Here is a 12,091-nt window from a genome sequence, read left to right on the forward strand (position 1 = left end):
TGCTCTTTACTTCAGCTCAGTTCTGTGGGTTGTGTCTCTTTTGAGCTGTATTTTAATACACCGATATGAATTTAAATATTTAAATTATTTTAAAGGTGGCTGCAAGCTTTAGATGCACTGATTATACCCAGATTATCCCTGCTGTTGTTGAAGCTGAACAGAGAAACAGAAATTGAGCGCCAAGAGAAAGAGGACAAAGAAAGTGGAGGAGAAAGGAGGTTTTTCCTGTAAATAGTTTTTCATTAACCAAGGTAATCTCTCCTCACTAATGCTCTCTGTCTCTGTTTCTTTCCGTCCCTCTCATCACAGCTGTAGCCGTGGCCAGCAGCTAGAAAGCGAACTAAATGGATGAAAGGGTTGTGGGAGAGGCCCATTGTCTGTCCGAATCAATAAATCACAGTGCGCTTCCTGAAACTGAGTTGAAGCCTGCAGTAAGAAACAGCTTTGGAAATTAGCACTGAGTCGATCTGAGTCAAATGTGCTCAGTGTCTGTGGATGAACCCACTGAGATTTAACCAACAAGTTCTCCAACCTTAACGACCATTCAGCTCATTAGTCCCACTCCCTACCTCCTGATACGACCCATAGGCGCGGCTCCTGAAATAGCCCAGGTGTACTGGATGTTTGTTGCCATGGTTACAATAATAAAAACCTGGTTAATGGTGGATAAAACAAACAACAGTTACCACTGGTTTCAAACGAGCAGTCTCCTGCGGCAAAGTGCTGTTTTATCAGAGGTGTTCAGTAACAAAGTACATTTATTTGAGCACTGTACTTAAGTATATTTTTATCCACTACACTTAAAAGACAAATATTGTACTTTGAACTCCACTACATTTCTATGAAGGACTTGTTACTTTGAGGCGGAGCTTTTAGTCAGTGGAATTTTATTTTATTTTGAAAAATGTGATAGACCATGCACAGTGTTAATCACAGAAGAAGAACGAATCAGTGCCAACTCCTACACTGTCAGTCTTGTTGTGCAGCTGCATTTTTGAACAGCTCAGTTTGAACCTGGCAGGGTCCTAACGATGGTATGTTAGATGAAGATGAGGCAGAAGATTCTTCACCAGATACCACGACCCCATCTTCAGTCCATGTTGAAATTTTAGAAATAAAGAAAGATTCCTTTCGTTTTAAATGTTTGCTGTGTTGCTACGACCAAACTGCCAACAGAAATTTGCCGTCCAACTTGAGAAAGCATGTCGAGGTATGTAACGTTTGTTCCAGATAAACAGACAACTTGTAGTAGTTGACTGTCCTGTTGTTGATTCAGTTGTGTTTTTATGGACATTTCTACAGTCTTTGTATCATATTCTAAAATCATTTGAATTTACAGGTTCTACAGTCAGTCAATTCATTCAGTCAGTTGCTTCAGAGTCATTAGGTTCTGAAAATGACTGTGTAACAATACAACAATGTGTTGACATTAAAAAATATATATAGTATAATAGTATTTTCAAAAGCAAGTACTGCAGTACTTTGACTTTTCACTTTCACTTGTATTGGGGTAATACTTATATACTTTACTTTGACTCAAGTAATGTGTACTTTGTCCACCTTTGTGTTTTGTTGACCCATCCACCCCAACATCAGCCACTAGAGGTCACCTTACAATAAAATGTAAGAAGCTGCTTGCTCAAACAACTGATGGGATGAATTTACAGAAAATGTAAAAAAAGTTGATGTTCATTTCCATCAACTGCTATATGAATATAATTTTTAAAAATTCATTATTAAGTCTGGTATAAATAGAAATGATTTGGGAAAACTGAAGACAATAAAAACAACAAATCCTGGTTGTCAGGTTAATGTGGAGGAGCGGTCTCAATGTGAATTTAACTTTCAATTTTTCTTGTGTTTGTTTTGTTATGTTTTTTTTTGACACAGCACTGAGCCAGGCTGTAACCACCTGTCAACAGTTACACAGTTCGTCATATAAAGCATTTAGGAATCACAGGTAAAGAGGCACCTGATTCATTAAGGGGATCGGATTCAGGAATCGGCCTGATGTGACTGGTCCACATTAGGACAAATACAATTTATTCTGCTTAGTTATCATCATCATTATCACTTCCTGTATGTCTTTCACAATAAATGCATGTAGGCCTATACTGTGATTCGAGAAGTACCGTTTATAAAGGAGAAAAAGCAAGAACTGATTATCTAACTTATTAACAACAAACTTTAAGCATCTGGGGTAAAAAAAAAAAACCAAACAAACCAACAAAGACCTTTATCCTTTAGCAAGTCTGATTTTAGTCCATCAGAGATGGTGCGGTGCACTTGGTCATCCATCCCAAACTCGTTGGATGGATGTGTCTCAGTTCGTCTTCACTCATTGTGCTGCACAGCCAAACAGTGTGGGCTGTTAACTGTCTACACTGAATGTCCATGATGATGGACGTTCAAGGCTTTTGTGTGCAGAGATTCATTTTGATTGATTTAAAGTCGCAGAAGGGAACATTGTGGTACTTACATGAAGTAGATGGGGTACCCGCCTTCAAAATACCAGCAATACTTTTTTGCTTCTACACACTGTAAAAGAGAGAAGGACAGATTAAGGTAATGATTTACAAAAGCAGACAAACACAACACAGTTTGGATGTTAGTACTGCACAAATCTTCAGCTACTTTTAGCTAGTGTGGACTGTGACAACTCTCTCGCCACACAAGGGTCTTACAAGGTCGGGAACCTGGTGCTTCTGGACCCCAGGCTGTGAGGGGACAGGAGATGCCACAGAAGGGTACAGAGCTAATGTCGGTTCCCCTCCCTGTATGTGATGATTGGTATTTGCTCGGACGATGGTTTCCACACTCTCTTGTCTGATCCCTGTCACAGTTGAGGCAACAGAATTGGGTTTAACTGGCTTTTTGACTCCAGGACGATGCACACAAGGTAGTTTTGAGAAGTTTTAGCTAACATTTAGAGCCCCAGTCCATACCTGAGGGGTGTTTCGTAACCAGTAAAACCAGACTTATTTCAGTAAATTCAGGCTTATTTCAGGGATTTCACGAAGACCGATTAAAATGTATAGTCTGTTATCTAAGTGCACGTAAAATTTGCATCACATATTAAAATGCGATGCGCTAAACTGTGTGATTAAAATCTGACTTCAAATCTTTTGCATTCTCAAAGTGCACAGTATTTTATCTTATATATTTACTGCAATTGAAATAAAGCTAGACAACTTTGACCAATGGATGCAGCTTGATAATAAGAGACATTCTCGTGTTTGTCTCTTTAAATGTCAATAAATTAAAGACCCATATACCCACAAATCCTTTTATTAAAATGCAAAGTGGAAGACAATCTGAATGTATAAAGAATATTTTCACCATGTGGAGGTTGTCACATTATTTGTACAAACCAAGTAAAACAATCCAACTGACAGAGAACTTTAAATCATATTTTCTTGCGATAAAACGACTGACCTGATTTTTATCTTATATACATAAAGTATGTTGCATCTTACATATGTACAGCTACACATCATTTTTCAGCACTTATAATAAACATGCTGCTAGAAGTTCTCCTTTTCTTTGTTTATTGCAGTGATTTGCTGTCATTGCGTTTTATTCTCGGTATTGTGTTTTAATATGTGTTGCTTTGTGGCTGCAGCACAGACACAGTTTTGTCTGAACATGTCCGACTACTCACTATGAATTCATGTGATCAAGGCTTGATGTCCCAGTCGTGTGTTTCAAAGCCATGAAATAAATCAGACGTCACTTAATCTGCTCACATTACCTCCAAACCAAACAGATTAATCCTGGTTCAGTTTGTTAGGTCAATTCAAGACATATAATATATATAACGGTATACAATGACCAAACAAAAAGACCTTCCTGACACTAACGGACCCCTGTGTGCGTCCAAAACACTTTCACCATACAGAGCATCTTGGGAGGTTGAAAGGAAACTCACATCAACAAAGACAACTTGCAAAATCCACACACAACAGCAGAGAGATATTCAAATAATTTTAAAAAGTGAAATCAATGGAGATTTTCAGTCATAAATATAGGCCTGCATTAGAAACAGCAAAGATCCATCACCTAAGTTCATTCCCCTGATCAAAGCCAGGAACATTTTCTTTATCAAATTTGATCAACAACAACATGCAGAGCAGTACACACAACCAGGATCGCCCTGCATCCTCTGTGTATGAACCCCTTCTCATCAGGCACCGGGCATCAATGTAACGTCAGGAAGACATTGGACTCTAACAAGTCTAATTTTGGACAGATGTAAAATTCTTGTTGGAAATGTATCCAAATCCAATGCTGGATAATTAACATTTAGCAGATGGAGGGTTTTCCTCATGATTCGAATGTCAGTATTTTCTATCTCAAGATGGCGTTGGCATGAGACATTTGGAAGATGTTGGATTTTGGTTACTTAACAACACAACTTAAACCCCACAAAACATCAACACCAGCTGTTTTCAGGGTTTGTCATTTTCCTGACATAGAATTCTGGTCACCTACATTCAACCAAATATCAAGGTCTAACGACATTGGTGGCCAGCAGCATGCCTGCAGGGATATTTCCATTACCGCCTTCTGTTCAGAATACAATGGCGACAGTCTGGAGAGCGTCTTTAATTAACTGCCTTTGAGATGATCGTCTCTGAAAATACAGCCTGCTTTGTAGCGGCGTACAGAGGATTTTCAGCTTTATCTAGGTCCTGCTAAGAAGCGGTAGGGGACAGAGTGAGTGCTGGGAAGAAAGCGAGAGAGGGAGGGAGGGAAGGTGAGATGGGAGAGGAAAGGAGCTGGATGGAGGCAGAGAGAGGAGAGCATGCTAAATGAAGTGAATCACACTGCAGGGATATGGCTTGCCTCAGGGTGGCAGGCGGCATACACACCATCACTTTCCATTAAAGTGGAGACATCCTCTCAGAGATAACGACTTGAACTAGAGTCTCAGTGCAAATGAAAACATGCAGTATTTGATATGGTTATGAAATTGATAAGACATTCATTCATATCATATTGTTATGCACTGAACTCTATTAACGTCTGGTGGTGATAAAATATAATATAAATATATATATAATATATAAAATATAATTAAAAAAAATTAAAAGTAGCACAGTGAAGTGGAAAGAGTTATTGTGAGCAACTTTGGTGTTTTATCAGCAGGTGCAAGCAACCTCTCAATCACTTAAAGCAGCAGCCCTCAATTACAGGAACAAACCGCCCACAACAGTCTGCAATGTGATAACACAAGACAAAGTTCTCTACTGCGGAGTCCTGACGGATCAGATTTACATACTGCAGCTCTCTGAAGCACTTTTTTTTTTTTTTTTTTTAAATCATATCAGCTTTTCCTCTCCTTGCTCAGACTGGTGCAGTGCATCTGAACCAGGTTTTAAATGTCACCTGCATTGAAAGAGTGACTGGCCGTGTATTTCTGATCCTAAAAAACGTGTTTTTGTCTTTAATAACTGAATGAATGGTTTTTCTTTGTGTTGTCCAGCAGGGAGCATCACAGACTTGTCAATAATTAATACAATCACTGCCATAACTACTACTGACTGACTTTGGTTTGAGTAGTCAGGTGGTTCCCAACCTCTGTGCCAGGGCCCACTGGTGGGCCGTGAAGGGATTGCAAGTGAGCTGATAAACCATTTACAAAACAGTAGCATTTTGGTGAAAAAAATTTTATGAAAAAAAAAAAAAAAAAACACAAATAATGTTTTTAAATTTCAATGGTCTTTAAAAATCTTTAAAAAAGTTTAAAAACTCCTTTCATTTTTTTCCACCATAATAAGCCACTGTGGAGCTTCCTACATGTTCTGCTTTCAGTTTAGTCCTCAATGTTCAATTGTTATCATTAAAATAAAAATGCTTTGAAAACGTATTATTTGGCCTCCCCTATCTCAAAAATGTTGCCGGCCCAGACTTTGAGACATTTGTTATTTGGGCCATGAGTTAGCCAAGGTTGGGAACCACTGGCATAGTAGTTTTACTAGCACTGCACTACAGGAAGTTGTTTACAGCAACAACATTTACTAAATGATATGTTATAATGAAAGACCATTTTAAAAACCCTCATTTTATAAACTTATAACTTTTATTTGTGAGAAATCCTTGATATGCCCAGGAGCTATTAACATGTGAAAGGAATCTAATATATTTGTAACATAGAACTAACTGGGAATTGTCTTAAAAAGAAACAAAATGAAAACCAACCTGGAGCAGGAAAGAAATGAGGAGAATTTAGTGCCACAATGATGAGTGCATGAACCTGTAACCCGTAATACATTTGAAAAAAACAGATTGGCATCCTATGATATGCTCAAATCAAAAGCAAATACGAGGGAATAATAACGGGCTAAAACTACCTTAGCTGACTGTAACATTTTGCTTCAGGTAATATATTATTCATCATTTAATCACTCCAGATCATGTCGTAGAAGTCTCACCTGTTTCTGTACTGCAGTCATCTTAACCTACTTAAGAACACACCGTGAGCTCTCTTTGATTTTTTAATCTGTAGGAAATTTCATCAATGTTATTCTTAAATTTGCACATAGGAGCAAAAGCAGAGGATTAATTATTTCCCTGCTTTCAGCAGAGTGGTAAATATGGTCCCAGAAGAATACAACAAAACCCCACCACATCTCTGACAGTGTTTGGAGCAGAGCCGCAGGGTGGCATGGCAGGTCGAGTTGTTTTGGCGCCTCACAACAGGCCGGCACAATGGGTTATTTGTTAGGCTACTGGTGGAGAATGGGACCATACTGTGTCACTTGGGCTGAGAAGTAATGGCAGAAACACACACACACACACCGTGAGAGGGACAAGAAGAAAAGCATCCCATCCCCTCTCACTGAGACAATGTACACCCACTCTATTTGTCCAGACTGCGTTCTGTTATCACTGTGGTCAGCGGTGGGAAATCCCATCCACACAGGAAGTGCGTAATCAAATCTGCAGAGTGCTGCTCTGGATCTTTCATCTTTCATCTCTCCTCTCATCTTTTAGGACATTTGAAAGTGTCAAATTACAGTGTGACAGTTATTAACGTTATTATTATGAACCTCTCAGCTGAGCGTGCACACACACACACACATTCATATACAGTAAAGCATGTGGTGGGGCAGGACTGGCACGTTACAGGCACATTTCTCATACATCGTTTGCGTTGTTTTGAAGTGGAGGCTAGTGGTCACAAAAAGTATATCCACAGTGAATCATAACTTGTTGAAGCTTTGGAAAGATTTGTCTAATGGCTTTTGGCCTCTCAACTCACAATATTAAGGCGAACATTAGTCTTTGTACGACTCAGTTGACAATTTCACCTTTGGCATGACAGCCATGAGTGAGGTGAGGTAAATTATGCCCATTTCTTTAGTAAAGCATGTACAAAACTTAAATACTCATGTATAAAATGAAGGGAAATTCTGAGAAAGAAATGCAAACAATAGCTTTAACCACAGAGCTTTAATTTCAACAATTCTTGACTGTGTTGTTATCCATCTACATTAGTTTGGACCTAATCTTTATCCTGTCCCCAGCACTCCACCAGCAATGGTCACTGTCCAGCTCTGTTCATTGTCTTTCTCTAATTAGAGCTCAGTGAAAGCGCTGACAGGAGAGGAAAATGTCCTTCTGTGCTCCCGCAGGACAAAAATGACCGTTACGCAACCAGAGTGTGTGTGAGTGTGTTTTCCTGCTTTAAAAGCAGCTCAGATGGGTTTTGGCTAGAGGACATTCAAAGGGATGAATAGTTCAAATGATTCTACACTGCACATTAAAGCTTTAGAAGCAGGTGTGTGTGTGTGTGTGTGTGTGTGTGTGTGTGTGTGTGTGTGTGTGTGTGTCAGGATGTGCTCTGCCTTTGAAGTTTGAGGTTGCTGTAGATGAGATTGTGAAAGGAAACGGGTGTGAAGCGTCAAACGTTGCTGAACGCTGCTTTGCTCTGATGCAGGCCTTCAAACTCAATGGAATCAAACTTGCATTGTATTATTTAAGTTTTGTAATGTGACGTTTTAATCACATTGCGTACAAATCATGAAAATGCTTCTTTATTATCCTTGATTTCAAGGCTGTGTCGTGTCTCTTTTTGGTCTAAATGGTGACCCACCCTGCCAGGAATGAACTCTAAATCCCAGTGATTTAATATGAACGACCACTTTTCCAATTTGGAATATATACTTTATAAACCCCTAATGATCACATTTGTCCCCCTTCTTTTCTTTCCTTCAAAATCTATTCTATTCTAACAGTCTGTTTCATCTCTGCCCCTCCTCCGTTTCACTCCTTTCTTTCCTTCCTCTCATCTCCCATCCATCCTCTTCTCCCTCTCCTCCCCTGTCTTATTGATCTCTGCTGGCCCCACAGATGACTCTGCCATTAGCAAGCAGCAACAGGCCAACAAGCATCATTTGATTGTCAGTGTGTGTTTGGCCTGATGTGGAGACAGCAGTTAAGAGGAAACAGAGCCGGAGGAAGGCGGGGGGAGGTGTCAGTGTGCAAGAAGTACGTCTTTTAATCTACTGGTCTGCCTGGATGTATTAGTGGGCAGCTGTTACTGTTCCTCTGCTGTTAGTCTGACATGTTTTACTGTTTCATGTCGGCTGATTTATAATCCAAATACTGTGTGCTGTATGTAAAATGTATATTTTTGGGATATTGCTACATCCAAATGGTAAAATGTTCTTTTCCTACAATAATATTGGTTAATACCAGTTGTAGGAGGGTTACTACGGTGGAACCTGATTTATAAATCTGCACAATAACATTATTAAAATGCCACTACTATGAAAAATTGAGTCAAATGTGTTAAGTTTGAACAGACGTCTTTTCACTGGTTCATCACCAAACCATACAAACTGGACTGTGCTGCTGTAAGCTGCTTCAACAATAAAATGTTTTAGGGGAAAAAAAACGAGATCAGAATTCACAAGGCTTTAAACAGGTTATCTATACATGTGGAGTCTATCATGCCTAAATTAAAACAAATCAAACAAAGAAATAAAGTGAAATACACCACACATTAAATATAGTTGCTTTTTTACGTGCATATACTGTCATAATTAAAAACAAAAGTGATAGTGATAGTCATTTAGTTATTTAGCTTTTTTAATTAATTCTTTTCATGCCACATTAAAATCATTAACAGGAGGTGTAAGAGTTGAAGAGGTGTGCTGCGTTTTACTGTCTCCAGCAGAGAGCAGCATACATTTCATTCGTTTTCATGAGGAGGTCAAAGGGTGGCTATTTCTTCTTTTGACATGGAAATGTGTTGTCCATGCTAAATTAAAAAAAAAACAAAACAAACAGCTGTTCAGTCACAGCTTTGAGACACAACCACAGGCAAACCTTAGCACCACTGATGCGCTGACAGCAGCCATGACTTGTTTAAATCACCTACAGACACATGAAAAAGTCAGCAGCTGTCAGCCTGCAGATCTCTCTGAGAGCTTCCTGGTAGACACTCCACTTAGACTATTTCATGTTTGAGATGTTTATTAAATGAGGTTTGATGTAATTACAATGCAAGAAAAGCTTGATTGCAAGTTTTTTGATTTGGTAATCAACATCCAAAAAGCCAACTGGGTTTTTAATTACCCCACAGTACTTTCACATCCAGACTGTGGAGGTTGGACAAATGTGGTATGCTAATATTATTTTTTCCCAAAGCTTGTGTCATTATCTGGGTTTTGGGGTTGTAATAACTTCCACATTCATATAAACAGCCTTAATCTGTCAGAGGGGGTGAGCGTCAACAATGATCTCTGCTTACACTGACAGTGAAAGTTTGAGTCTGCCCCCACAGTAATGGCAGTGTAACTTGAACATGCAATGCATAAATCAGCCAGCAGATGATTCTATAGCAGGGGTTTTGAGTTAAAAGTCAATGAGGTCCAGCTAGAATCTCAACACATCTCAATTCATTAATTTATTCCTGTTGTCTACTAAAATATATTTACATGCTTTAATATTCCAAAGACATTTCTTGTACTGTACATCTTACACTCTCCTTCTGAAATGCTTTGCTATAGCTCCAGGCTCTTTAAGGCCCCCCTCCCCACTCTGATGCTGACCAATCATAGCACACTGGGCTCCGATTGATCATCTTCAGAGGGGAAGCTTTTCCATTAGAAAACCCTCCACACTTTTTTAAAATCTGTAGACACTTACATACTAAAGGAATACAAATAGTTGAGAAGTAAATAGACAATCTGACCTCTTCAAAGGTAGGGAGTCACCATCTTGTAAACCATCTTGCTGGTTTACAATGCTGGTAAATCTGAATTAATTATACTTTTGTGGTCATAGGCACTGAAAAATGAACTGAATGGTTAAATTGTGGATACTTTGTCCAAGATAACGAGGTATAGCATGTTAATATTGCTGCTTCACACTAATGTCATTGGGTCACCAGCGACCCGGTTCACAAATCCACAATACCAGCAGTCCTCCTTGAAGTGCCAGGCTCTCAGTAAAATGTTTGGAGCAGTGATGGGACCATGGTAAAAATAAAGTAAATATCCCCAGGCGATTGAGAACAGTGTCTCTACGGCATGGTTACAAAACTAAAGAAAACTCTTCATTGTAAATAGTTATGTGCTGTGCCTTATTTGGGGGCATGCAAAGTTTGCAGGGGGAGTCCAGTTTGCAGGTGAGCAGAACTGAAGGATGTACTGACATCAATATGTCTAGGAAGTAAGGCCTGAATCCCCAATGAGGCGTTTCATGCAAAAATTGGGTTTTGCCCTGACAGATACATACTTTGGTGTGTACTTTGAGACTCATTGAGACAAAAAGCTATATAACACACTATAGGAAGGGTAAAACTCAGATAAAGTACTCTGAAAGACATTACAGGGGGCAAAAATTAGCGGGTTCACCCAGGTTCTGTTTACATCAATACCAATCGCATCCTGAGCCGATAAATACCCGCATATACTGCAGAGTCATTTGGGTCTGGATCCGGTCCACGATCCACCTAGAAGTGACCTTTGTTCCATAATAAGCCTGTCCCAACCTCGCTCCCAGTCAAGCTTTCATTCCACTAGGTTCTGTAACTCTGTAATTGGTCATTGGGTTTTTCTGTCATCAACTTTCTGAGGTTTACTCTTCAGAACCTGCTATTAGAGTTTGAACCCTTTGGGATTGGGACAATGTCAACAGTTATTAAGTTGTCAACAATGAAAACTACAGCTCCCATTAAGCTACAAGCTATTCCAAGGGTTTTACCTGATCTATGATATGGTTTTCTTACTTCTGGAACAGAACCTGAATTTCACTTCAGCTTTCTATTGGGATGCAACACGCGGTTGATTGATGATGTTATTTCACACTTCAGTTTGTCAAAGTTAACCTACAAAGGAAGCAATTAAATGTTTTTTTTCCATTTTCTTCTTTTAAGTCATGGTACTGCTGTAGCATTTGTCACTTCTGTGCTTAATTGTTAGTCAATTTTAAAGCCTCTATTGAATATAGAAGAGACAAACACCAGAGAACAAATCTTGATCATACAGTGCATGGTAATGTAATCTTATTCTAATTATAGGAACAGAAAAAGCCTGGAAATGGACTGCTTACTAACTGGATGACTGCACACAGCAAGGCTGCTCTATCAGGGGGAGGGATGCGGTGGCCTGATCACGTCAAGATCAAGAGGTTCTCTTTGTTGTGTAAGACAAAAAGGGGTAAACAGAAGCTGTAGTATCATCACCAGTATGTGACAGATGATGCAAAGACCAATTTGTGAAGCTAGTCCCGGAATTACATGACAACACCTCGAGAAGACAGAAACAACAGGAAGAAGGAATTACGATCAGATCCGGCTGCAGCAGCTGAATGTTTCTTGTGGATCAGGAGTTTTTACATTCACATACATTTGATAGTGAAAAAACGTGTAAGCCCGATGTTTCTCAGGCAAGCTCTGGAGTTATAAGAAGCCTATTTTTTCTTTGATTTCTAACTGGATTCATTCATGGACGCTTGATATCCTCACTCTAACAATATATGCATCGTGTGTGTGTGTGTGTGTGTGTGTGTGTGTTCAGAGGACTGTGAAACAAATCTTAAACATAGCTTAACTGCCTCCATGTGCTGTGTGAGCCAA

At 39.3% G+C, this 12,091-nt stretch overlaps 1 protein-coding gene across 1 annotated transcript in view; it reads right to left on the reverse strand.

Moving 5' to 3' along the window:
* Positions 1–12,091, reverse strand: part of vopp1b (VOPP1 WW domain binding protein b) — a 33,735-nt gene that overhangs the window by 15,199 nt on the left and 6,445 nt on the right. Inside the window, exon 2 of the mRNA XM_071485590.1 lies at positions 2,480–2,538. Coding sequence (XP_071341691.1) covers positions 2,480–2,538 — 59 coding nt within the window. The remainder of the gene's footprint in view (positions 1–2,479; positions 2,539–12,091) is intronic.

The sequence above is a fragment of the Trachinotus anak genome, unplaced genomic scaffold (assembly GCF_046630095.1).
Source record: "Trachinotus anak isolate AG129_WGS33_773 ecotype Australia unplaced genomic scaffold, CSIRO_AGI_Tana_v1 ptg000009l, whole genome shotgun sequence".
NCBI lineage: Eukaryota > Metazoa > Chordata > Actinopteri > Carangiformes > Carangidae > Trachinotus > Trachinotus anak.